The 25,742-nt window shown below is 43.1% G+C and overlaps 1 protein-coding gene across 1 annotated transcript; it reads left to right on the top strand.

Moving 5' to 3' along the window:
- Positions 1 to 581: 581 nt before the first annotated feature.
- mpp2a (MAGUK p55 scaffold protein 2a) lies at positions 582 to 25,486 on the top strand. Its single transcript, XM_064987396.1, has 13 exons — positions 582 to 646; positions 9,880 to 9,980; positions 12,712 to 12,815; positions 17,456 to 17,608; positions 17,826 to 17,981; positions 18,313 to 18,540; positions 19,678 to 19,809; positions 19,967 to 20,072; positions 23,064 to 23,135; positions 23,263 to 23,424; positions 23,636 to 23,838; positions 23,965 to 24,093; positions 25,004 to 25,486. Exons 2-13 carry the CDS (start codon positions 9,950 to 9,952, stop codon positions 25,178 to 25,180), a joined length of 1,653 nt encoding a protein of 550 aa, XP_064843468.1. The 5' UTR covers positions 582 to 646; positions 9,880 to 9,949; the 3' UTR covers positions 25,181 to 25,486.
- Positions 25,487 to 25,742: the final 256 nt, after the last annotated feature.

Consider the following 25,742-nt stretch of genomic DNA (forward strand, 5'->3'; position numbering starts at 1 on the left):
GGATGTATAGCATTTTCGAGAGATCTCGACGATTCAGTTCCATTAAAGCCACAGTCCGTAAGATTTCTATTTGCTCATTTGCCATTTCAACGAACGGAATAGCCATGCTTTCTGAGGAATGTGACTCATAGATGCCCTGTCCTACCTTGTCATAACCAAAGCAATAAGGACACATTACGCCATTGTGTATGATACTTCAATAATACTCTGCACAATTTAGAGATTGGCTTTAACCCAAACAAACGTGGGTTAAAATATGAATATTCATTGGAAGCGTAAGGATTACACACAGCTCATGTGATGAAAATCATGTAAATTCATGACATGTAATGGTAGTCAATTATTAGCGTCAAGAATATTTGTGTGTTCTCGACTTATTGTAGGTAATTGTCTGTATTTGTTATTGTAAAAACATGAAATGGGTCTGCAATAATTATTTGTTTTCTAGCTTAGAAATACTGTTAAAAAGACAATATATCTACTCTACGCTATGACCGTACGTAGTTGGTGGGGCCCACAATGAGGCAAGACGTGCATTGCCCGTTTAAATCTCCACCGCGACGACTTTACAGTGGTTTGACAATCAGTAGCGGTTCAGAGATTTCATATTAAACGGAGACAACGACGCGACCACGAGACGGAACAGGTTAGTGCAGTCAGGTTATGTCAAATTGCGTTTTTATGTTTTTTAAGTATACGATATATTTTCATTTGAATACATGGCAGATGGTCTATTTGATTTGAGGTATTTTTCGTTGTGCTTTGTTTACGTGTTGGGGCTTCATGCAGTCAAGTAGTAGGTGATTCCAATAATGTAGATACATAGTCAGGCAAATACTCAAATGGTGCGATCTAGACATAGATTAACCGATCCCAATTTCTATTAAAATATACAAAATTGTGTTTCGCATTGCATTTATGTTAGATACATTATGTATGCGTTTCTCTGTGTCTCAGTTGCAGACCCCCAGCGTTTTGGTGGGCTACCTGGGTACCATATGTGGATGTGAGCCATCGGCTACGCACCAACGATAACGGTTCTCTTCAGTCATTTTAATTCAATCTAAATACACAATAATATTAAGACTGTTTTGTAATACAGTATTTTCGTTAATGGGGAATACCATTCGTGAATAGTATGGTATATTAGTGCATGCTGCAAGCAAAACAATACAATTCGTCCCTACACTTCCGCACGCACCCAACCTGCACGCGCAGACTTTTGGCAAGGTGCAGTAGTATCATAATATCACACACGTCATGTAGGCTATAAGACGCACCTAACCACACTCTTTCTCTTTCTCTCCATCTGGGGGGTGGAGGAGTTTTCTCAGGTGTAAGAATCAGACCTTTGGAACATTGGGTTTTCGGTTTTGTATCCTGTAGGTAGAAGCACGATAGTGAAAGTGGACTGTCCTCTTACAAATGTATTGCACTATTATAGACCTGTCATGACGGAAATCCAATTTCCCCTTCCCGATTAGAGTAAAACCGTGTGATTAGTTCGAAGCCAATCATATAATTGTGTGGTGACAGTGAAAAAACATATTTATTCTTGAAAATATGTCAGGGATTAATTGATAAGTAAAGATGTATCAGTAATTTGAACGATGTCTTAAAATTAATGTCTTAAAATTAAACATCAATTTTTCTATATTTTTCTCAATCACTCTCTCTTGCTCTCTGAATTGAGTCTTTGGGACAAACCACAAAATGCAAAGTGACTGGCTAACACACTGTGTTGATAGGAGCCATGCACACACCATAGTCTTTAGAGAGAGGGGGACAGATATTGTGACACAAGCAGATGGGGCGTGTAGCCTATCTCTTAGGGAGCAGGGTGGATGAGAGGGGGGTAGGGAGGGGTGGGGGGGCAATGAGGGGAGCAGATGGAGTTCACATCAGCGTGTGATCTCGTTAGGGCCTGGACATGGTGTCGTTAGCACAAGAGGCCACAGCATGACGTGTGTGTGGAGGAGGGGAGAGAAAGAGCGAGAGAGGAAGGAGAGAGGGATGGAGAGAGAGAAGAGAGAGGGATAATGAGAAGGATGGAGAGAGGGAGAGAGGGGGGGTGGGAGAGAGGTAGGGAGAAAAGTGGAGAGGGATGGGAGAGAGATGAGAGGGAGAAAAGGATGGGGAGAGGAATGGGAGCGTGGGAGGAAGTGGAGGGATGCGAGAAGGATGGAGAGAGAAGAGAGAATATGCACTACTACTACATAACGGTCTGCCCATTATGAGTGAGGAGAAAGGGATAGAGAAAGGCAAAGGGAGGGAGGGATGGAGAAGAGTGGAAGGATTCTATTAACTACCCAAGTGGGCGTCCTGCCCTAAGGTTTGTAACCCCCCAATATGAGTCAACATGAGGGAGGGAGGGAGGAAGGAAACCTCCATAGGGATCTGTGTGTTATTGCTGAGCTTGCATATTATCTACCATCGGCGAGGAGCACTGTGGCAGGTCTTGTGGGAGCAAGGTTCACATTTAGGAGTAGAGATACTGAGCTGGTTTAGTAGGGGAATAATGTACAGTAAGCAGGATCTCTTTACGCCAAGAGATAAAATAGGTACAATAGAAGAAAAAGCAAGTGGATGTTTAGGGTGCTCTCTAAAGTTGTTGTTTTTTTAGGTTATTTTCTATCCAATTGATGTTAGCACAGAGAGAAAAATGAAATCAGTTCAATTGGGATGAACAGTGGAGAGAGAAACGGTTCCTTTACGTCACATTGACTGGCAGAGAATCGGCCACAGCAGTGCAGGCTCTGCTGCTCTCATAGATTCTGTGGGTTTTTGGTTCCCCAGACATCCTCAGACACCACAACTTCCTACCCACTGTCTGTTTTTTCATTTTTATTTTATTTTAGGGGGTAGATCAGATTTAATATTGCAGATAGATTGTTGCTTCCATCAATGTAATTGTCTGCATAATTTCCAATCCCCCATATTGTTTTGTGAATATATATACACTGTATATAAATTATATATATTTATTTTAATGTATTATTTTCCACTAACCCGACCATCCTCCTCTAATTGGAGTAAAGTAATAGACAACAACACTTAGGCTTCTACTTCCAGCTTATACATACTATATACATTTTACGGATACAATTTATTTTACAATAGTTATCTTTTGTTTGTTTTTAGTCCCATCCTTCAGCTCCACTCAACCCCTCCCATCTATCTCTGAAGAACGTCCAGTTTTGGATTTTTTTGCCCTATATTTTCAAATGTGCTGTGATGTTTAACAAAAGTTCTGAACCTTTCTATTCTCATAGATTCTACATATTGCAAATTAAAGAAAACATTTTTTTTGCTAAGAGTATTATTCAATTATTGGTCGATTGACTATGCCTTTTTAAATCACCCAGCATTGCTATCTGCAGAGTTAGCACCAGGTAAATGTTGCAATATGGGCCATTCCTGCGACCAAAAACAAGCTACATATGGACAGTACCAAAACAAATGATCTAATGATTCTGTCTCTTCGCAGAAAATTATGCAGACCTGGGATGGTTGTATCCCCCATATATGTCAGATGTTTTTGGTTGCAATACATTTGTATAATAATTTAAATTGAAAACGTTTTGAATCCAGCGTTGTTTTGTGTATCAGTTCATAATCGATAAATCGAAAATCTCTTCCCAACTATTTCGCAATCTCAATGGCACATTCGTTAGCTATAGCCATTTGCATGAGTTACATTGTAAAATAAACAAATATTGTTAGTGGCCTAAGCAACGTCTCTTCTAGTTATTGTTAGGGTAAATATTGTAACGCTTACTGCTTTGCTAAATGCGCAAATGTGGCGGCAGGTAGTCTCGTGGTTAGAGCGTCGGACTTGTAACCGAAAGGTTGCAAGATAGAATCCCCGAGCTGACAAGGTACACATATGTCGTTCTGCCCCTGAACAAGGCAGTTATCCCACTGTTCCTAGGCCGTCATTGAAAATAAGAATTTCTTCTTAACTGACTTGCCTAGTTATATATAAAAATATATATAAAAACATTTTAATGTTGTTTCATACTGTTTGGCAGAATCATAATTCAGCCATTGTATCTACCAAGTTATTGTACAAAATCATGTACAGGGCATTCTGCCATTAAAATAGCTGACTACACATAATAATCTAATGCAATTACAGAAGAAATATCCACACACACAGACTTGCTCCTAAAAAGAGACATTTTAATTAAATTATTTGAGCATGGTTTAGGTCAGACATTCCAACCATTGCTTAATTCTTGTGTTAGATTAATCTTCCCCATGTATACACTCTTAGGGGACATTTTGTGCATAAAAGCCAAACAAGCCACCACAGCTATCAGTGGCTTTATGGATTGATTAACCACATTGCCCCTAGATGTTTCTAGATGTACTCCCTCTCTATCTCCACCTTCTCCTTCTTACAACAATGCCTAGCAGCAGTGTGAATGTGCATTAAAGGGGGCGGGTAGAATGCGGTACATCCCATTGGTTGCCTACCTCCCATCATGGCATAATGACCCTTTTTCCGTCTTTTGGGTGCCCAAGCTGGGGAGGCTGGAAGGCTGCTTTGTTTCCCCACCTATAGCATTGGCATGAGTGGTGGAATGATGGAACAGTGTGTGTGTGTGTGTGTGTGTGTGTATAGCTTAGATGAATCACACCTGCTGACGGTGCTCCTCTACCCACGTCCCCCCTGCTCCCCCTCCCCATCACAGCAGTCCCGATAACATGCGCCATGCGCTGAAAATATGCGTCCCGATCCCTTTCCCTAAGCATCGTTACTGGTCACCATGGCGGCTGCAGACTTTACTAGCAGATCGTCATAGCAACTGGCTGACGGGGAAGAAAGGAGGCAGTCCATCTCGTACGCCCCTGGATACCTACAGAGAGCTAGGCTTGTCTCACCACAGATCTATAGGTCGATAGCCCTAGGAGATGTCAGAGTGTCGGCAAATATAGCCTACCAGATCAACCACTCTCAGTCCTTGGTGTGAGAATAGCATACTGGGGGACCTGGGATTTCTGGCATAGGTGGTATTGGACTGGGCATCTGTGTGTCTGTGTGTATGCTTGCGTGAATATGAAGCATGTACATACAAGCATGCATTGGTGTGTGTGTTTTGTGGCTCTCCCTAGAGAGGGGCTATTTTCAGACCTAGCTTATTAAAGCAGACCAGCAGACAGAGAGGAAAGGAGAGCTGCTGGCTTGGTACTCTGGATGGATGAATAGAAGGTAGCCATCGGCCAATGGCAGCCAAGTGCACACATGTTGTAACACCATCACATCTAATTAAATCATTCACAGGATAGATACTGTATGGCTGGATTCACAGATACATGGCACAGTTGTCTTCTTACCATTTTACAGATACAGTATGTTTCTTCTACGACTGTTTTGACAAGTCATACCTTTCTTCTGAGATGAAATGTTATTTGAAGATGAGCAATGACAATTTCACTCCATATCACATTCACAAGTTTTGTTTATCTAATGAAATGCAATTGGTGCCACAACAAATGTTTGTGGGAGTAATAAGTAGACCTAAAGCCACTCGTCACCGGTGTTGTGGATGTAATGGGTCTACTGTTGGTCAGTGTGTTGTTGTTGACCACAGGACTGCCCTCTGACTAGACCTGTAAGGCAGGTGGACTGGGACACCTGGATTAGCTGGCTGGGGTGTGTTGATAGGCTACTGAGGGGGTACTGAGTTCAAAGGTCACAAATGAAAAAATGTTTCAGCAGCAGTGGTTCTCTATTTTGACCTTAGATCAGCAGTACGAGAGAAGAAACGTTTGTGGTCACGAGAGTTTGTGGTCGGCATGCCGATTCATTTGTTTGTTGCCAAATCTTTTGTTTGCGGCTCCACACATATTATGCTTTCCATTATGTTCAAAGTCACCTGTATCCTAACTACAGTGATTTTGTCAGGATTAAGGGGAAAGTTAAGCTAACGTAAATACCTACTTTATTTGTCCTTTGTCCATGCTTTTAAACTGTGTTGTGGTTCATGCCAAATTGTTGATTGTCCAAGGGAGAGGATAATTGGTAGCCTAAGCATTGACATGTGAAATGGTATATTCCATGGCTACCCCTCAGAGCATGGTTCGTATATAGGTTTTTGCCTCGGCTCCTGCCTTTTCCTAGGGACTTTTTCCTAGCCACCGAGCTTCGACATCTGCATTACTCGCTGTTTGGGGTTTTAGGCCGGGTTTCTGTATAAGCTTGAGACATCTACTGATGTAACAAGGGCTGTATAAATACATTTGATTTGATGGTGAGATACATTATGGGTTAAAGGCATGGCCAAACAGGGGACGGCTGGGCTATACTTGCCGCTGCTCATGCTAATTGCTATCGGGCACTACTGAGGCATGAGTTAGCTAGGTCAGATCTCTGACTTATGGTGCTCTTCTTCCTGTTAATCATTTTGTAAATATTGTAAGTACTTTTGACGCCCATTTATATCCACTTTGCAAATAAAAGCTCTGGGAGAAAAACATACCATCCTTGTCTGCCTCCTCACATGTACGTACATCCACCATAACGTTCCACCGAACAGTCAGCCACACGGCACATTAAGTCAGGATTGTGTTTTGCAGTAGGTCTTAATAGCCAGGAGGAGGGGAGTTAGTTCATGGAAATCCAGACTTGAAGGCACTTGTATCATTATTCTCTTTGAGTAGATTGCATTACTAATAATGAGTTATAGGAGGTGGATGTGTCGTGGTGTGTTGTTTCCCCTACAGTAGGAGTCCCTACAGGCTTCGACCGTTTAAACAGGTGCCTACTCTAACCTGTGCTTCATTGTTATATTTGATCATTTATGTATCCTGCATTTATTGTCTTATGTGTGTGGCTCCTCTAACGTCACATCGGTTTGTGCAAAAGGCATGTCACTATGACAACGGTTACCATCCGAACAGCGTAATGTGAGCGGAGGCCTAGCCATGGCAACTGTTTCTATCAAGTTTACTGCCTACTTACTACTGGGGCATTGCTTGACAGTTCTGGTCACGGGGACTCACAGGTCATGCTGGCTTTTGTTCCAGTCCAGAACCAACACAGAAACACACCTGGTAATCAAGTCATTGATGATTACAAATGAAACTGCAATATGCTTCAATGGCTGGAATGAAAAACTAAACGTTGCCAAAGTGAAGTGATACACATAACTATTACGAAACAACAGCGACAAGAATAAGAATAGTACCTATAATAGTAAATAAAAAAGTATATATATATATAACAGATTAAACAAATAAATATCCAATACAGAAGTGTAATAACTGTAGTAATGGTAGAAGCAGGTGTAATCTATGTGAGTCATTCATGTGGATGCTATTCTCCTCCTCATGACTTACTGCCTGTCTTGTTGCCCAGTAACATGTGTTGTTTTGATCCTGAACAAACAACCACTGACTCAGAAGAGTCTGCAAATGAGGGGAATCTGGCCGATATCTGTCGAGCAGAAGTGATCAAAACACTGCGAAGCAGCAAAATGGCTTCCTGAGTGTGTTGGTAGAGTACATTTATCTGCCTGATTTGTCTGTCTGTCTGCCGCCTCAGGCTATTATTATTGTTTGCTTAAGTAGAATTGTCTGCTCTTCATTCTGCTCCTTTAATTTGACTCTCGCTCCCTTTCTGTGTCTCTCTCATGCACTCTCTCGTCTTGCTGTCTAACTCTCATTGTATGTCTCAATTGCACACTCTCTGTCTCCCTTTCTCTCTCTGTCTGTCTTCCCTCCCTCTCAGTCTCCCATTTGTCTCTCTCACGCTCTGTCTCCCTGTCCTTCTTTGTCTGGTTTCTTCTTACTGTCCCACTTTTTGTCTCACTCTCACTTTCTCTCTCTCTTTCTCTTTCTATGTATCATGCTCTCTCTTAAACCATCTCCTTTCAGCATTCGACATATACAGAACCTCTGTGTATGGTTTTTACTAGCTCTTCTCTTCGGGGGGGTGAGACAGTGTTTTGGTGGGGTGGTGCTGGAGTGGGGTGGGGGCTCTGCTCTCTCTTTTTGTTCTCCTTTATTGCCCCCACCTCCCCATTCTTACCATACATTGAGCCTGTTGTCATGGATACAATGGATTAGCTACACCAGATGCCCACTCTGTCTGTGACGAAGGAAGCCTTCTCTCTTGTTCGCGTCTCCTTACATTGTCCCGTGAGAATCGACACCCGCACACCGTCGGAGGGTTAGAAGAAATACGAAACAAAGGCTTTCATTAGAGGTCTTCACGTTCCAAAATGGAACTGGGCCTTTCCCACCCGAGCCCGATATGCTTAAATGAAACGTGTTTTATATAGATATCCATTCTGAATGGGCCCAAGGACATCTAGACCCGTTTCGTATAAATTTGGTTGGATCCAGATTGGATCAGAGGAAAGCTCCTTAATTAGCCAGAGCTGATAAAGGGTGTGGGAGAGGAGGGAGAGAGAGGTGCTGCTCTAGCAGGCGGGAGATTGGCCGTACTGTGTGAGCAAGTGAAACGGGAGCAGGGAGGGAGAGACGAGAGACAGCAACCAACCAAGCCGACTCGCGCTATAGTAGACTAATAGCTGCCATAACTAGGTTATTTATCATCAAATATGATATGACTGTATCAAACCCGGGAGAGGTTAGTTGAGCTAGTTAACGTTAAGCTCGCTATCTCCTAACTTTTTTTTCCCAACATGGAGGCTCTATGACTGTAGCCTATTGCCGCTTTGATGACTTATGATTGTCCAACAACAAGCTACCTGCTCGGCTCCCGGATCAGGCCTCGGGTATTTGGGTACAGGTACATTCGTGAAGACCTCTAGCTCAGAATGCAAAACATTTGGGAAAGACAAAATAAGTGCCTTTGAATGGGGTATGTTAGTAGGTGCCAGAACTGCAACACTGCTGTTTTTTTTACTCTCAACAGTTTCTTTTGTGTATCAAGAATGGTCCACCACCCTAAGGACATCCAGCCACCTTGACACAACTGTGGGAAGCGTTGGAGTCAGCATCGGCCAGCATCCCTGTGGAGCGGTTCTGACACCTTTTAGAGTCCATGCCTCGCTAAATTGAGGCTGTTCTGAGTGCAAAATGGGGCGCAACTCAATGTTAGGAAGGTGCTCCTAATGTATTGTGCACTCAGTGTATATAGATCAAGGAAAACATCCGTGCTTATTGGTAGTCCATCGTTCAAATTTGAATATAATCTGTTGATGGGAAAACAGCACTCCCTACTGGTGAATATTATACTAAGAAAAATGTCTGTATGCACCTGTTGGATTCTGTGCTGGTGTAAATGTGTATTGTTACTGTACATTAGAGCTCTTCATGGATCCACTTGTACCCGAATAGATGGTCGGATCGAGAATTGTAAATAATGTCACAGGTCTGGGTTGGATCTGATATGATTGTCGGGTCTCAGTTATGTGTAATTTTAACTGACGTGTCCAGAAGAACCCATACAGGTCCGAACGTGACTACTACAGTAGAGAGAGAGAGAAATTGCAGTTACCTACACACACAGCATGGCCCCTGCACCTCTCTCTACCTCCTCTCCCTCGTGCTTTATCAGCTCAAGTTAATTAAGTAGCGTTAAAATGGATCAAATTGGACCGGGTCTGGATCTGACCAGGTCTATACGGAAAGGATCTAGTTGTCCTCGGGTCCGTTCGTAACAAGTTTTATATTTTTTAAATGAATTTATGCATATCGCTTCCGGATGGGAAAGCCCCAGGTCCATTTCTGAACGGGTCCAATCTTTTAGATCCTTGAAGGCCTCTACCATACATTTTAGCTCTGACGACTGCATTCAAAATGGATGTCTGTTCTGGCTCACATGAGGGAACGCTCTCAATACAAATTAATTTTTGATTAAACGGAATGTTTATTAATGTTCGCCTCCTCTATATTTCTCTCTAGATCGCTCTCTCTTTCTCTCTCTTCCTCTCCTCTCTGCCGGCAGCTGACACAGTTTGACTAAAGCCTCAACATGCCTGTGGCGTCGACTGGCACAGAGCCTGGTGAGTTTTGTTTTCCTCTCCCTTCCTTTCCTCCCTCCATCCCTCCTTTCCTTCCTCTATCCCCCTCTTCTTCCTCTCATCCCTTACCCAGCCCATTACCTTTCTCTGTAGCTCTGACAAATGGGGCCGTCGCACATTCTATATGACACCCACATCCATAAACACACCACACAGCCGTTAAGACCCACAGTTTCTCACTGCCGCAGCCAGAAAAGGTCTACTTTAATGAAGCCATATAATGTGGCCCCTAAATGGAGATTGAATTGACACGGTTACTTCCTGGAAGTAGACCCATTTTTCACTGCTTGTCCAGATAGCTGCCGCCATCTTTTCCGCGTAAGTTTTGGGCTTTGGTGGAGGGAGTCTTGGGTCACACTTTACATTAAAGGGCAATCTAGAGTTGCTACATCCATTTGTTGACTTATAAATGAATGATATGTACCCATTGATTCTCGAAGAATATAACTTAGAAATGCCTCGTGAGCATAGTTCAAGTGCCGTACCCCCATCAGAACCCAAAATAAGCTTGTTTTACTTCAAAGTTTTTTAAACAAAGTAAACGTAAACAAACCCCGTGGAGCCTCTAAGCATGGTGAACATGATAATGTTGATATCATTGGATGGCCAGTCCTTGCATCCATAACTCTGTCTGTGAATTTGAGAGTGATTACATTTCTCCAGCCTCATCCCCTCAGCTTTTTTACTGAAACAGTGGTTGGAAAACTCTTTATTCATTATTTCAACTGCTGATGGCCCCTTTAAGATACACAAATGCTACCCAGCAGTGAAATAGAGAGAAGATGCTGTATGAGCTCTTTTGTTTTCTCTGTTAGAGCGATACCACAAAATGGACTGTTTTTAATCAATAGCAGAAGATGGTCAACTGAGATCTTGGGCAGATCATATATGAGATACTATGACATTAAAGTATACAGGCGATTGATTGTGACTAACTATACTCATTCAAGGGTTTTTCTTTATTTTTACTATTTTCTACATTGTGGGATAATAGTGAAGACATAAAAACGATGAAATAACACTTCTTTGGTTACTACATGATTTCATATGTGTTGTTTCATAGTTTTGGTGTCTTCACTATTAGTAAAAAATAAAGAAAACCCCTTGAACGAGTAGGTGTGTCCAAACCTTTGACTGGTACTGTATATATATTTTTAAAGTCCTTATATCCTTTACTGGAGAGTGGCATGCTAACGACATGCTAATGTCATATAGACATATGACATTGTCAGTCACTCATAGCTTTGCCACTCATAGTTTAGTTACTCATAGCTTAGTCGCTCATAGCTGGGTGCAGAAATGCAGAGGCAGCATACAGATACAAATCTTGTTTAACTTGGGGAGCTTTGCTGACTGGGGTGTAAATTGAATTGAAAGTCTGTAAAACAATAGTTTACTTTATACATTTACCTGCATGCGGAAGGTTTTATGAGATAAAGCTCAAAAAACGGATGATCCGTTCAAGGTTCTTACAGTATTTGTGGGGCCCACAAATAGATCCCACGGTCCGCTTAGATCACATGGTCTGGAAAACCTCCTGAACCTTAGCTGTAGAAATGTGATAACGCCTCCAAAACGTTGACTTTAATTTTGACTTGCCTTCGCAAAAGGGTGAGTCTTTCCTCTTTACAGGGGTCAGTCCTGAACTCAGTCCTATGTCGCTGTGTGAAGCTGGGTGTAACTCATTCCCCTGAATCTGTATCTGTGTTTCTGTGGCTGTGTCTGGGTGTCTGGGCCCCTGAAGTTTCTGTGTCTCCTGAATCTGAATCTGTATCTGTGTTTCTGTGTCTCTTGTGTAACTCATTCCCCTGAATCTGTAGTCTGAATCTGTATCTGTGTTTCTTGCTGTGTGAAGCTGGGTGTAACTCATTCCCCTGAATCTGTATCTGTGTTTCTGTGTCTCTGTGTGAAGCTGGGTGTAACTCATTCCTCTGAATCTGTATCTGTGTTTCTGTGTCTCTGTGTGAAGCTGGGTGTAACTCATTCCCCTGAATCTGTATCTGTGTTTCTGTGTCTCTGTGTGATCTGTGTTTCTGCTGTGGTGTAACTCATTCTGAATCCCTGAATCTGTATCTGTGTTTCTGTGTCTCTGTGTGAAGCTGGGTGTAACTCATTCCTCTGAATCTGTAATTGTGTTTTTCTGTGAAGCTGGGTGTCTCTGAATATGTATCTGTGTTTCTGTGTCTCTGTGTGAAGCTGGGTGTAACTCATTCCCCTGAATCTGTATCTGTGTTTCTGTGTCTCTGTGAAGCTGGGTGTAACTCATTCCTCTGAATCTCATTCCTCTGAATCTGTATCTGTGTTTCTGTGTCTCTGTGTGAAGCTGTGGTGTGTAACTCATTCCTCTGAATCTGTATCTGTTGTGTCTCTGTGTGAAGCTGTAACTCATTCCTCTGAATCTGTAATCTGTGTTTCTGTGTCTCTGTGTGAAGCTGGGTGTAACTCATTCCTCTGAATCTGATCTGTGTTTCTGTGTCTCTGTGTGAAGCTGGGTGTAACTCATTCCTCTGAATAACTCATTCCTCTGAATCTGTAATTGTGTTTCTGTGTGTAACTCATTCCTCTGAATCTGTAATTGTGTTTCTGTGTCTGTGTGAAGCTGAGTGTAACTCATTCCTCTGAATCTGTAATTGTGTTTCTGTGTCTCTGTGTGAAGCTGGGTGTAACTCATTCCCCTGAATCTGTATCTGTGTTTCTGCATCTCTGTGTATAGCGGTACCCCCCCAGGTCCTGGATACCCTGAGTGACAGCAACAGCTCCACCACCGCCAATGACCTGGACCTCATCTTCCTCAAGGGCATCATAGACAGCCCCATGGTGAGAAAGAGAGAGACCTAGTACACACACATTCAAACATGGCAGGATGTATTCACACACAGGCCTACAGAGAGCCTCGTAGTGAGTCAGAGAAAGGTTAAATATGTAGGTCTAGTATGTAGGATTACACACACACACTAACAAACACACACACACACACATATACACACACAAACCAGAGAGAGTGATTGAATAAGGCCCACAGTCCTAAAAACCAAGAAATATCAGTGCCAAAAAAACACTGCACATTCCCAGAAGCTATAACTCATTCAAGCCTTCACAAACTCAAAACCCGGTATGGCAACAGAGACAATGCCATGGGAACTGACACCCTCCCTCTGAACATGCATTCCACAAAAGGTGAGAGGCATCACAGCATGTAATTGCAACTGATACCCCCCCCCCTTCTGCCGACATGTATTTAAAGAAGAAGGTGAGACAGATCAACCTTTCCAAAAATCCGTTCAAGGATTTATTACCAAATGAAAATAGCAGTGGAAGCTGTAAGTCATTACAACACTCTACATGGCTGAGGGGAAATGGAAACAACTGCTGTGAACAAAAGAGACAGCAAGGGAAATCATTCAATTGCTTAAGAAATAAATTGGGTGTTTAGCCTTTTGTTTAATGAATTGTCCCCAATGAAAAGGGTTGTGCACCTTTTAATTGAAGTTGCTCAGTGATTAAAGGGGGAGTGTCTGGGTACTGTGTTACTGGAAATACAGAGGGATGTTCTGGAACAAAGGCTACAAAGACGTATCTTTTTTTTTTTTTTTAAAGCACAACAGGTCTTGATCATTTTGTTATTCATTTATTCATGATGAGCTGGGGCCAGTAAATGTAATTATTTAAATGAGGTAATCTCTTGCGTCAAGGAGGACTGATGAAGAGGGTAATATGATCTCAAACTAGGCGACATCTGAGGATGTGGAACTGTCATGCCCCAGCACTAATGACTGCTGCTGGACCGCTTTGATGTCAGATGATGGGAGGGATCTCTCTCTCTCTCTCGCTCTCTCCAATCAAATCAAATTGTAATTGTCACATGCGCCGGAATACAACAGGCGTAGACCTTACAGTGAAATGCTTACTTACAAGAACTTAACCAACAATGCAAATAATTAAAGAGCAGCAGTAAAATAACAATAGCGGGGCTATAAACAGATGGTAGTGGTACAGAGTCAATGTGCGGGGGCACCGGTGTCGAGGTAATTGAGGTAATATGTACATGTACGTAGAGGAATTAAAGTGACTATGCATAGATAATAACAGAGAGTAGCAGCAGCGTAGGAGAGAGAGGGGGGGGTGGCAATGCAAATAGTCTGGGTAGCCATTTGATTAGATGTTCTGGAGTCTTATGGCATGGGAGAAGAAGCTGTTAAGAAGCCTCTTGGACCTTGACTTGCGCTCCGGTACTGCTTGCTGTGCGGTAGCAGAGAGAACAGTCTATGACTAGGCTGGCTGGAGTCTTTGACAACTTTTAGGGCCTTCTTCTGACACTGCCTGGTATAGAGGTCCTGTATGGCAGGAAGATTGGCTTCAGTGATGTACTGGGCCATACACACTACCCTCTGTAGTGCCTTGGGGTCAGAGGCCGAGCAGTTGCCATACCAGGCAGTGATGAAACCCGTCAAGATGCTCTCGATGGTGCAGCTGTAAAACCTTTTGAGGATCTGAGGACCCTTGCCAAATCTTTTCAGTCTCCCGAGGGGGAATATGTTTAATCTTTTCCTCTTTCCCACTTGGTGTGCTTGGACCATGTTAATTTGTTGGTGATGTTGACGCCAAGGAACTTGAAGCTCTCAACCTGCTTTACTGAAGCCCCGTCGATGAGAATGGGGGCATGCTCTGTCCTCCTTTTCATGTAGTCCACAATCACCTCCTATGTCTTGATCACGTTGAGGGAGAGGTTGTTGTCCTTGCACCACACGGTCAGGTCTCTGTCTTCCCCCTATAGGCTGTCTCATCATTGTCAGTGATCAGGCCTTCCTCTGTTGTGTCATCGGAAAACTTAATGATGGTGTTGGAGTTGTGCCTGGCCATGCAGTCAAATTAACATGGAGTACAGGAGAGGACTGAGCACGCATCCCTGAGGGGCCCCCTCGTTGAGGATCAGCGTGGCGGATGTGTTGTTACCTACCCTTACCACCTGGAGGTGGCCCGTCAGGAAGTCCAGGATCCAGTTGCAGATGGAGGTGTTTAGTCCCAGGGCCCTTAGCTTAGTGATGAGCTTTGAGGGCACTATGGTGTTGAATGCTGAGCTTTCTAAAATAAGTGTTCCTTTTGTCAAGGTGTTGGGGTGGTATGCAAATTGGAGTGGGTCTAGGGTTTCTGGGACATGGTGATGATGTGAGCTATGACCAGCCTTTCAATGCATTTCATGGCTACAGATGTGAGTGCTACGGGTCGGTAGTCATTTAGGCAGGTTCCCTTAGTGTTCTTGGGCACAGGGACTATGGTGGTCTGCTTGAAACATGTTGGTATTACCGACTCAGACAGGGAGAGGTTGAAATTGTCAGTAAATACACTTGCCAGTTGGTCAGCGCATTCTCAGAGTACACGTCCTGGTAATCCGTCTGGCCCTGCGGCCTTGTGAATGTTGACCTGTTTAAAGGTCTTACTCACATCGGCTGCGGAGAGCGTGATCACACAGTCGTTCTGAACAGCTGGTGCTCTCATGCATGTTTCAGTGTTTCTTGCCTCGAAGCGAGCATATAAGTTATTTAGCTCGTCTGGTAGGCTCGTGTCACTGGGAAGCTCTCGGCTGTGCTTCCCTTTGTATTTTGTAATAGTTTACAAGCCATGCCACATACGACGAGCTTCAGCCGGTATATGTCACACCAAATCATATTAGAAATAACAGTTCAAACCAGATTCAGTTTGTTGGATATCTGCTCAAAAACAGCACAAATAAGTGAACAGCACAAATTGGTGAACAGCACTGTTCAGAGATCAAAGTGGTATGAAATGACATCCTGGCACCTGAGCAGAGCTTCTTTCAGCACCCCAAATGCAGCCACATCAGCCGGTGTAGTACGATTCGATCTTAGTCCTGTATTGACACTTTGCCTGTTTGATGGTTCGTAGGAGGGTGTAGCGGGATTTCTTATAAGCTTTCTCTCTCGCACGCACGCGCACGCACACACACACACACACACACACACACACACACACACACACACACACACACACACACACACACACACACACACACACACACACACACACACACACACACACACACACACACACACACACACACACACACACACACACACACTCCCCTACAGGGGAAATGAGAAGTGACAGCCCAGACTAAAAATAGCACTCCTCATGGAGGCCTGACATTGATTTGCCTTTAAGCACAGTTTGTCAATGAACCAGATATAAGGTGTGTGTGCACTCCTAGTCCACCAGGTGGTATGATTACCAAAGAGTTTAAATTACAGTTTTGGCCTGGCAGTGAGGCCCATATACTCTGTGTAGGTGGTTCGCCTTGCCCTTAAGTGTTGATCCCAGTACAGATTTGCTTAATCCCTCTTCATAGTAAGTTTATGTTTAAGGAAGGATAGGGTGATCCTAAATTTGCTCTTATGACAACCACTGAGCTAGAAGCCTAAATTCCTGGCTGGTGCCAGATGCCACTCAGTCCCAGACCTCAGGGTCGTGTCTGGCCCATCCCTTCAGTTGTTAATGTCCACTAATTCTCTCAAGAATTACATTTCAAACATCTGCTTTTACAATAAAGACATGATCAGCTGACTTTGAACTCAATTCCTTCTGTGAATGAAGTTCAAAGGGAAAGTCAGTCAGCCAGCCAGCCAGGACATTTTGGGCGGATCTTGGAGCTTCTGTGAAATATTAATGGCTTCCACTCTACTTTGATAAAAAATAGTTAATTAATCAGATAAAAGTCTAAACTAAATAAGTACAAAAAATAAAATAGAAAGATTTTTATATATTTTAAGGTGCAAAGTATGTGTACTTACTATTTTTAAAGTACCCAAAACCATTCTGAAGCATACTTATTTCCATCTTAAAGAGATTCTCCAATACTTCTGTATACTTTGTAGCCAGTAGTTCTGCAAATTGTGTGCACATTTTGCTTGCTGTCACTCAAATGGTGAGGGGCTGAAGAACATTGGCTAGAACTCAAATTGTTAGGGGGCTGACCCACGTGGCAGAAAATATAGGAAAAACAGTCGCTTTCAAACTAGGGATTTTGTAGCTTATTGAGGTAAAACAGTAATTCCGCTCATAGATTATGCATGTATGAACTGCACATTGACACATCCAGCCCAAAGCGGGAGGTTAAAAAAAAATAAAAAAAGTTCCAGAGCATGTCTTTAAAAGTATACATTTGCATGTCAAATATGTATTAAAATTAAAGTATAGGTGTGTGTGTGTCTCCTTGTGTCTCCTTTTAGTGTTGTGGTGTTTCTCTTGTCGTGATGTGTGTTTTGTCCTATAATTTTATTGAATTTATTTGTATTTTTAATCCCAGCCCGCCCTTCCCACAGGAGGCCTTTTGGTAGGCTGTCATTGTAAATAAGAATATGTTCTTAACTGACTTGCCTAGTTAAATAAATGTTCAATTAAAAAATCTATATATATAATAATTTAAAAAAAATGTTCTGTAGGAGCCAGAGAGTCTGGAAGAGACCAGGTTGGAGGCGGTGAGGGACAACAACGTAGAGCTGGTCGAGGAGATCCTCAGAGAGCTGAGTCCCTTCACACACCAAAGCAACAGCGCAGCAGAGCTCACGCGCATCCTCAACGAACCCCACTTTCAGGTACACACGCAGAAGCACACATAGTGTGGACACACACACACCCACACCCATTAAACCACACACTCATGTGCACATCAATGCACGCATACACTTACCAAGACGTGCAGAGAAGAAATGTCCTTCATCACATAATCCACTATTTAGTCTTATGAAAGTATTTCTGGTAGCCTCAGTCTGCTGTCAATCTAATGTTCTCTCTCTGCCGACTGGTTCCCAGTCTCTGCTGGAGACCCATGACTCGGTGGCGTCCCAGGTGTGTGACACTCCACCCCCCAGCCCCTGTGCCTACATGGAGCTCCCTGTCAGCAACCAGCCCGTGCCCCCAGATGCCGTCCGGATGGTGGGCATCCGCAAAGTGGCTGGTGAACACTTGGTTAGTACCACCTTGCTCTTTGTCTATCACCTATCTGGTATAGATAGCATGGCACCCAGAGTTTAGGTGTTTTAGTCAACTCTTCCTTCTTTGGCTGAATCACAAACAGGCTAGTGGTTTTAACCATAGTTTATCATTGTAACCCGTAGTGTATCCTCATTCATGTCCTTTTTTCAAGAGAAGGAATTGCCATTATTTTGTCATTTTAGATATTTGATTGAACATGTGGGGCATTGTAGAAGGACAATTAAGAGAGGAGAGAGTTTGTGCCAAAGTAGCAACACCCCATGCCACACATCCTCATTAGTTTATATGTTTTGAACCTGTTCAGGGCGTGACTTTCCGTGTGGAGGCGGGGGAGCTGGTGATTGCCAGGATCCTCCACGGAGGGATGATCGACCAGCAGGGACTCCTCCATGCGGGTGACATCATCAAGGAGGTGAACGGGAAGGAGGTGGGTGAGGACCCGAGGGTTCTGCAGGAGATTCTGCAGGATGCCAGCGGCAGCGTGGTGCTCAAGATCCTCCCTAGCTATCAGGAGGGCCACGCGCCAGGACAGGTAAGAGTTAACAATAAAGTACCAGAGTTAACAATAAAGTACCAGAGTTAGCAATAAAGTACCAGAGTTAGCAATAAAGTACCTGAGTGAACAATAAAGTACCAGAGTGAACAATAAAGTACCAGAGTTAGCAATAAAGTACCAGAGTGAACAATAAAGTACCAGAGTGAACAATAAAGTAGCAGAGTGAACAATAAAGTACCAGAGTGAACAATAAAGTACCAGAGTGAACAATAAAGTACCAGAGTGAACAATAAAGTACCAGAGTTAGCAATAAAGCACCAGAGTTAGCAATAAAGTACCAGAGTGAACAATAAAGTACCAGAGTTAACAATAAAGTACCAGAGTTAGCAATAAAGTACCAGAGTTAGCAATAAAGTACCAGAGTTAGCAATAAAGTACCAGAGTAAACAATAAAGTACCAGAGTGAACAATAAAGTACCAGAGTGAACAATAAAGTACCAGAGTGAACAATAAAGTACCAGAGTGAACAACAAAGTACCAGAGTGAACAATAAAGTACCAGAGTGAACAATAAAGTACCAGAGTGAACAATAAAGTACCAGAGTGAACAATAAAGTACCAGAGTTAGCAATAAATTACCAGAGTTAGCAATAAAGTACCAAGGCACCAGTCTGCTAGAACGTACCCCCTCTTCCCAGGCTGGTTGTCATGGATACCACCAGGCGGAGGGAGCTGAGTATTTCCGTACAATATGTCTTTTGGGGGGGGGATTTCTTTCCTTTTATCTAACACTCCTGTGGAAAAAAGAGGGATGGGAAAATAGTCTGAAAGTACAAACCAGTTGTCAGCAGAAGGGTGTTATGGCTGCTGAGGAAGTGTTGATATTTACAGTAACGCATTTCAACTGAGGTTTGTAGAAAGTGGTTTGTCTTTATGCATTCTTGTTGATAATGGCATTGATCAGCTGGAATACTGTATACAGCTGTATACTCTGAATGCACATACTGCATGCTCTAGAGGAAAACGTCCACTTCGATAAACAAATGTAAACTTTGCAAGTTAGAAGTGTGACAAATCGAGCTTCTCCTTTTGAATTTGGTACGAAATGTTCAACACTATCCAACAGTAACAGACTCATAACCATCTGTATGTATCTACTTCCTGTTCCCCACAGGTGTTTGTGAAGTGTCACTATGACTACGACCCGGCCAATGACAACCTGATCCCGTGTAAAGAGGCAGGGCTTAAGTTCTACACCGGTGACATCCTGCAGATCGTCAATCAGGATGACCTCAACTGGTGGCAGGTGGGTCCATAGGGATTATTTTGCAACTTGTTTTGTGTATTGCTTCTGTTGTCAATACCAACAGCCTCTGTATTCGTCTACTTGTGCCTATCGGTACACGGTGTGCACGCTGGTGGGTCTAAGTATTGATGAGAGAATAATCCTGTGGGTCTGTCAGGCTCGTCGTTGTGTGGAGGGAGGCAGCGCTGGGCTGATCCCCAGTCAGCTGCTGGAGGAGAAGAGAAAAGCCTTTGTCAAGCGAGACGTGGAGCTGGCCCCTGCAGGTAGGACCAGTGCATAGGGTTGTGGCAGTCATGACATTTTGCCAGACGGTCATTGCCGTGCAAAAGACTGTCGGTCACACGGTAATCGACCGTTAATTAACATAAACATGTTTGGTACCTCCAGGTCTCTACGCATCCAAGCCAGTGATTGTGTGCCGTTGGAACATCTACATTTTTGAAAAGTATTATAAATCAATGTAATATACATCATCACAATAAATCCATGATTTATCTTAGTCAGGTCTAAGGAAACGTTATCAAATGAAAATGTATTTCAGAAGAACAGAATATGAGTTGGCCTGCTGTATCTTATCTGGCTGTGCTCCATGCCATAGGCTGCAGGCTTGTTCATTTAGCGGACAAGATATGCTTATAAGTCCCATGATATTATTTAATTTTATCCGATTTTATAGTAAGAATATAATAGAACTCAATAAAATAGAAAGGATACGTTTCCCATTACAGAGCGAGTGTGAAGTGGCTATGTTGAGCATAAAATGATGATTTGAAACAGGTCCTATGTGCTAGCTTTAGAGTTATTTGGCAACTTTAGTTGTGAATGATACAAACCTTAGAATGTCTTAGAAAATCAAAACATATATGGGCTGCTGATTTGATTTGAGATGATTTGAGAAAGTAACAAAAAAAAAGCTTGTGCTCTCTGTTCCTTGCCTCAGACTGCACATTTGTTTTCTCATCAAGTGATCATATTTACACCCATCAGACTATTCTCAATTTAATCTGGTCTTCACTAAGAAAAGATTCTCTTCATCTTGTCTTTACTCAAATTTGTTTCCATTTAGAATGGCCGTTATTAAATGGGCAGGAACAGGGGAGGAACAGGTGCAAGGGGGGGAATGCATGTCATCTGTATGCACTCAAATAGCGAATGGAGGCTGTGTTTTGAAGGCTACTTCGGTTTTATAGCGGAGCATAAGCTTAATATGAGCAACTGCGAAATAAATATAAGAAGACTTATTTCACTCCACCCATCAACAACTGTTTGAGGAGCTTGTTCTCTCTGCCCGATACGTGATATTTTGCCCAAACCATGGGCTCCCAAACCTTGTTCCTGCAGCTACCCAGTGCTTAATTTGGGAAACCAAGTGAAATCTGTTATGGAACATCAATAGCAACATCTTTTCGCAACAAAACATATTTCGCTCAGGAAAGGAATAAAGGAGAGAGTGGAGGAGATGGAAATACATGATGGTGAGATATTCTGTATAGCTGAAGGTAATGTCACTCTCAATTAATTATGAAAATATATTTAAAATCCCTATTACCTGGCTATTCAAAATCAGGCTAACTGTAGGCTAACTGTAAACCGCCCTGCACAAACAATGAATCAACAGGACTAGGACTGGCTATACATTCTCTCCCAGTCTCATGGATAGAACCTTTGCAGCATAGCATAAGGTAACCAGTCCACCCAGTATATATAATAATACGGTCCACACTCAAAGGCGATTATTCACATTAGTTTAATTTTGGAGCATAGGCGAGACCAATTATGTACCAAGACATCTTCAATCAGTGTGGTTTCAATTGTTTTCTGCCATGCGTAATATGCGGTAGCCTATGCTTTGTTTAACGGCACAATCATGTTGGGTACAACCAAAGCACGACTAGAGTACATAAAAGGAGATTACTGTGACTCAATGGTGAAACTACATTTTACTGTGGTCATCACTCATAACTGCCGGTGTGGCAGTCATTCAGTCACCCAACAACCCTACCAGTGCAGCCCACCTTATTAACACATCATAACACTTACCCCCTGTCTGTCTCTCACTCCTCACAAATGAACAGACAGCTTTTAATATGAGCCAGATTGTCAGATCCTTGATGTGTAGCTTATTATGTAGAGGGGAATGATGTTGTACTGGGCATTAGAGGTCTTCATAGATCCACATGTACTCTACCACAGAGAACCGATCCGGGACCCGAATGGGTCTGGATCCAGAATTCAAAATAATGTCACGGGTCTGATATGATTGTCAGGGGTCTCGGGTCTGTTTAATCGTAACTGACTTGTCCGAAAGGACCCGTACATATCCGAAAGGCGAATGCTACAGTAGAGAGAGAGAAATTGTATAATTTACGCTGCTGCTCTTTTCACGATGGTGGCACGTGTAGCTTGTTGTTGGTCAATTACAAACCATCAAAGCCATCAAAATCCATAGAGCCTCCATGGAAAGAGTTATGCGATATCTAATCAATGGAAGATGAAATTAAAAGTTAAAGGAGCAGGATAGGCTACAACAACCATGAGCCAACAGTTAAGCTTCTACTTAATATTCTGATGGAGTTGTTGTTATTTCTAACTGTAGGACGAGAAAGCTCATGCAGCCTCAATTGGCCTAGCTAGCTTAACTAGCTTCTCCCGGTTTTATGCGGTCAAGACAGGTACTACTTAATTATATTGGATGATAAATAACCTAGCTATGGCAACAAGTCGGCTTGGTTGGTTGCTGTCTCTCGTCTTACCCTCCGTCCTCCCTGTGCCACTCGCTCTAAGTAACACACCCCTCCCCCACATGCTAGAGCGGCACCTCTCCCTCATGCTTTATCAGCTCTGGTTAATAAGTAGGTTAAAAACATCCCTTTTCTGCTGCTTCCTTCACTCGGATCGGTTCAGGATCCGACCAGGTCTATAATGAGTGGGTCTAGTTGTCCTCGGGTCTGTTCGGAATGGGTATCTATATTTAAAAAATATATATATTTATGCATATCGGGTCCGGGTGGGAAAGCAACAGGTCCATTTTGGAATGTTTCCAACTTTTTGGACCAATGACCTCCACTTGGCATTGTTATATACTGCCCCCTAGTGTAAAATCAAATGGATGATTAATAAGAAAACCATGTGAATACCTGTGGATGAATGTGGATAAATGGAGTTTGTATGGGATCATGTTTGTATGGGATTATATTTGTATGGGATTATATTTGTATGGGATCATCATTGTTTATTGTGTGTTATTGTGACAGGAAATCTTTGTACTGGAGTGGCGGGAAAGAACAAGAAGAAAAAGATGATGTATCTAACCACTAAGAATGCAGGTGGGAATTTATTGAATTCTGATCATTCTGAGTGTTTCTGTAAATTACATTGAAATGTTAACAAATAAACAAAGCTATCAATTTCTCTCTCTCTCTCTCTCCCTCTCCCTCTCCCTCTCCCTCTCAGAGTTTGACAGGCATGAGTTGCTGATCTATGAGGAGGTTGCCAAGGTGCCTCCATTCCGCAGGAAGACGTTGGTTCTGATTGGTGCTCTGGGAGTGGGCCGACGCAGCCTGAAGAACAAACTGCTGCTGTCTGACCCACAACACTACGGCACCACCATCCCCCGTGAGCGTTGCTAACGCTAACTTTCCAACTAGTTAACAACAACAAAATGCTTACATGCTAAAGCCAGCCCTTTTTGATTTTGGATTGAATCCATTGTGTTAGGACCTTCATACATTAACTAGGGATTGTTGAAACCGTTTCCAGCAAGTTTCTCTGGATAAGAGTGTCTGGTAAATGACTCAAATGTAGATCATCTTCTTGCCTCCTCCAGACACCTCCAGAAAGCCAAAGTCAGGGGAGCGGGAGGACCAGATGTATGCCTTCACCTCGCGGAGCAAGATGGAGGCGGACATCAAGAATGGCCGCTACCTGGAGCATGGCGAGTACGACGGCAATCTCTACGGCACCAAGATGGACTCCATCCATGAGGTGGTGGAGGCCGGTCGCATCTGTGTACTGGACGCCAATCCTCAGGTAGGAGCGACTGGCCACATTGTGGCCCCACGCACCACAATCTGGAGCCCTATCTGGGTGAATTCAGGGTTCTAACAGTGACATTGGTACCTCATACAGACATTGTATTCCTTGTACTACTTCCAGGCCTTGAAGGTACTGCGGACGTCGGAATTCCTGCCTTACGTGGTGTTCATCGAGGCCCCTGATTTTGAGGTCCTTAAGGCCATGAACCAGTCGGCCATCGAGACTGGAGTTGTCACCAAGCAGCTGACGGTAAGCACCAGGGTGAAGCCAAACAGAGGATAATGCCTGAATGGAAAACTCAATGACAGCTACTGACTGTCTTTCATGCCAACGTGCCTCAATTTGTTTAGCCATTATACACTGAGTGTACAAAACATTAAGGACACCTGCTCTTTCCATGACAGAGACTGACCAGGTGAAAGCTATGATCCTTTATTGATATCACTTGTTAAATCCACATTAATCTGCGTAGATGAAGGGGAGGAGACAGGTTAACGAAGGATTTTTAAACCGTGAGACAATTTAGACACGGATTGTGTGTGTGTACCATTCACAGGGTGAATGGGAAAGACAAAAGATTGAAGTGCCTTTGAACGGGGTATGGTAGTAGGTGACAGGCTCATCTGTTGTGTCAAGAATCTTTGTGAATTTTGAAAAAGTTCATTTTAACAACCAGAAAGTTCAATCTGCATAAACCCATTTGAACTTGGAGCTATCCAATCACAAGCCTGAACAAATACAGACGGACCAATCGGAACACGTCTTTGCCATCAACACTGTCAGAAATCTTAAAGTAAATTGCACATCATTGTTCAGTGATGACAGTAATCTGTCTGATGATCATAATACATTGCTTATCTGGGTAAAATAGTGTTCTATCATTTATGTATTCAAATAACTACAATCTTCTTAAAAACCGAACATGCATAATTCATAAGTGTCAGGTAGAACTATGCTTTGTGCAGATAGAACCTTATAGTCCCAAGGTCACAACTTGCTGTAAAGCTGAAAGGCCCTAATGTTGCTCACTAGCTACATGCTTGAACTTCCAGGTTCTTACCTATTGGCACCTTTCTAAACAGAACTCATTAGCTTGTTCAGGGCCTGTTCCCTTCCTGTTACTCTTAGTTCTAACAACTGACATCTTTGTTCTCTGTAGGACTCAGAGCTGAAGAGAACAGTGGATGAGAGCACCCGCATCCAGACAGCCTACGGACACTACTTTGACCTCACCATTGTCAACGACAACCTGGACGAGAGCTACAGGAACCTGAAGGCAGCCCTGGAGAAGGTCTCTGCTACCCAGCAGTGGGTTCCAGTCACCTGGGTCTTCTAGTGGGAGACAGAAGGACAAGAGGGTGGTGTCGAACACTTGTTCTCTCATTCATCCCCACAAGACATCTGAAGACACTGTCTGGCTCATCATCACTGTGACCTCTGGACCTCTGACCTTTGGACCCCATACTGTACATAAGACTGAACTGACAGCATTCTTTTTGCTGTGTATGTATTGCTTTTAGAAATTTGTCGACAAATTTGGGCATTATGGGATTCTGGTGTGTGTGTGTGTGTGTGTGTGTGTGTGTGTGTGTGTGTGTGTGTGTGTGTGTGTGTGTGTGTGTGTGTGTGTGTGTGTGTGTGTGTGTGTGTGTGTGTGTGTGTGTGTGTGTGTGTGTGTGTGTGTGTGTGTGTGTGTGTGTGTGTGTGTGCATGTGTGTGCATGCATCCGTGCGGTTGCAGAGTGTCTTTACCATAATCCTGTTCACGACATTGACTCTTTAGTTCAGCAAGACTTCATCTATGTTTACATGAATCATAAATGGACATTCAGAATAGTAAATAGGTCATCTTACATCAAAACAGTAAACAGTGGTAGATGGCCTTCTACTGTTTATGTC

This window comes from Oncorhynchus masou, chromosome 15 (genome assembly GCF_036934945.1).
Source record: "Oncorhynchus masou masou isolate Uvic2021 chromosome 15, UVic_Omas_1.1, whole genome shotgun sequence".
NCBI lineage: Eukaryota > Metazoa > Chordata > Actinopteri > Salmoniformes > Salmonidae > Oncorhynchus > Oncorhynchus masou.

Coding starts and splice junctions, on each gene's coding strand:
- mpp2a (XM_064987396.1), top strand. CDS start 9,950: ATGCCTGTGGCGTCGACTGGCACAGAGCCTG. Junction 18,541..19,677: donor AGGGCCACGCGCCAGGACAG/GTAAGAGTTAAC, acceptor TGTTCCCCACAG/GTGTTTGTGAAGTGTCACTA. Junction 23,839..23,964: donor TACTGGACGCCAATCCTCAG/GTAGGAGCGACT, acceptor TACTACTTCCAG/GCCTTGAAGGTACTGCGGAC.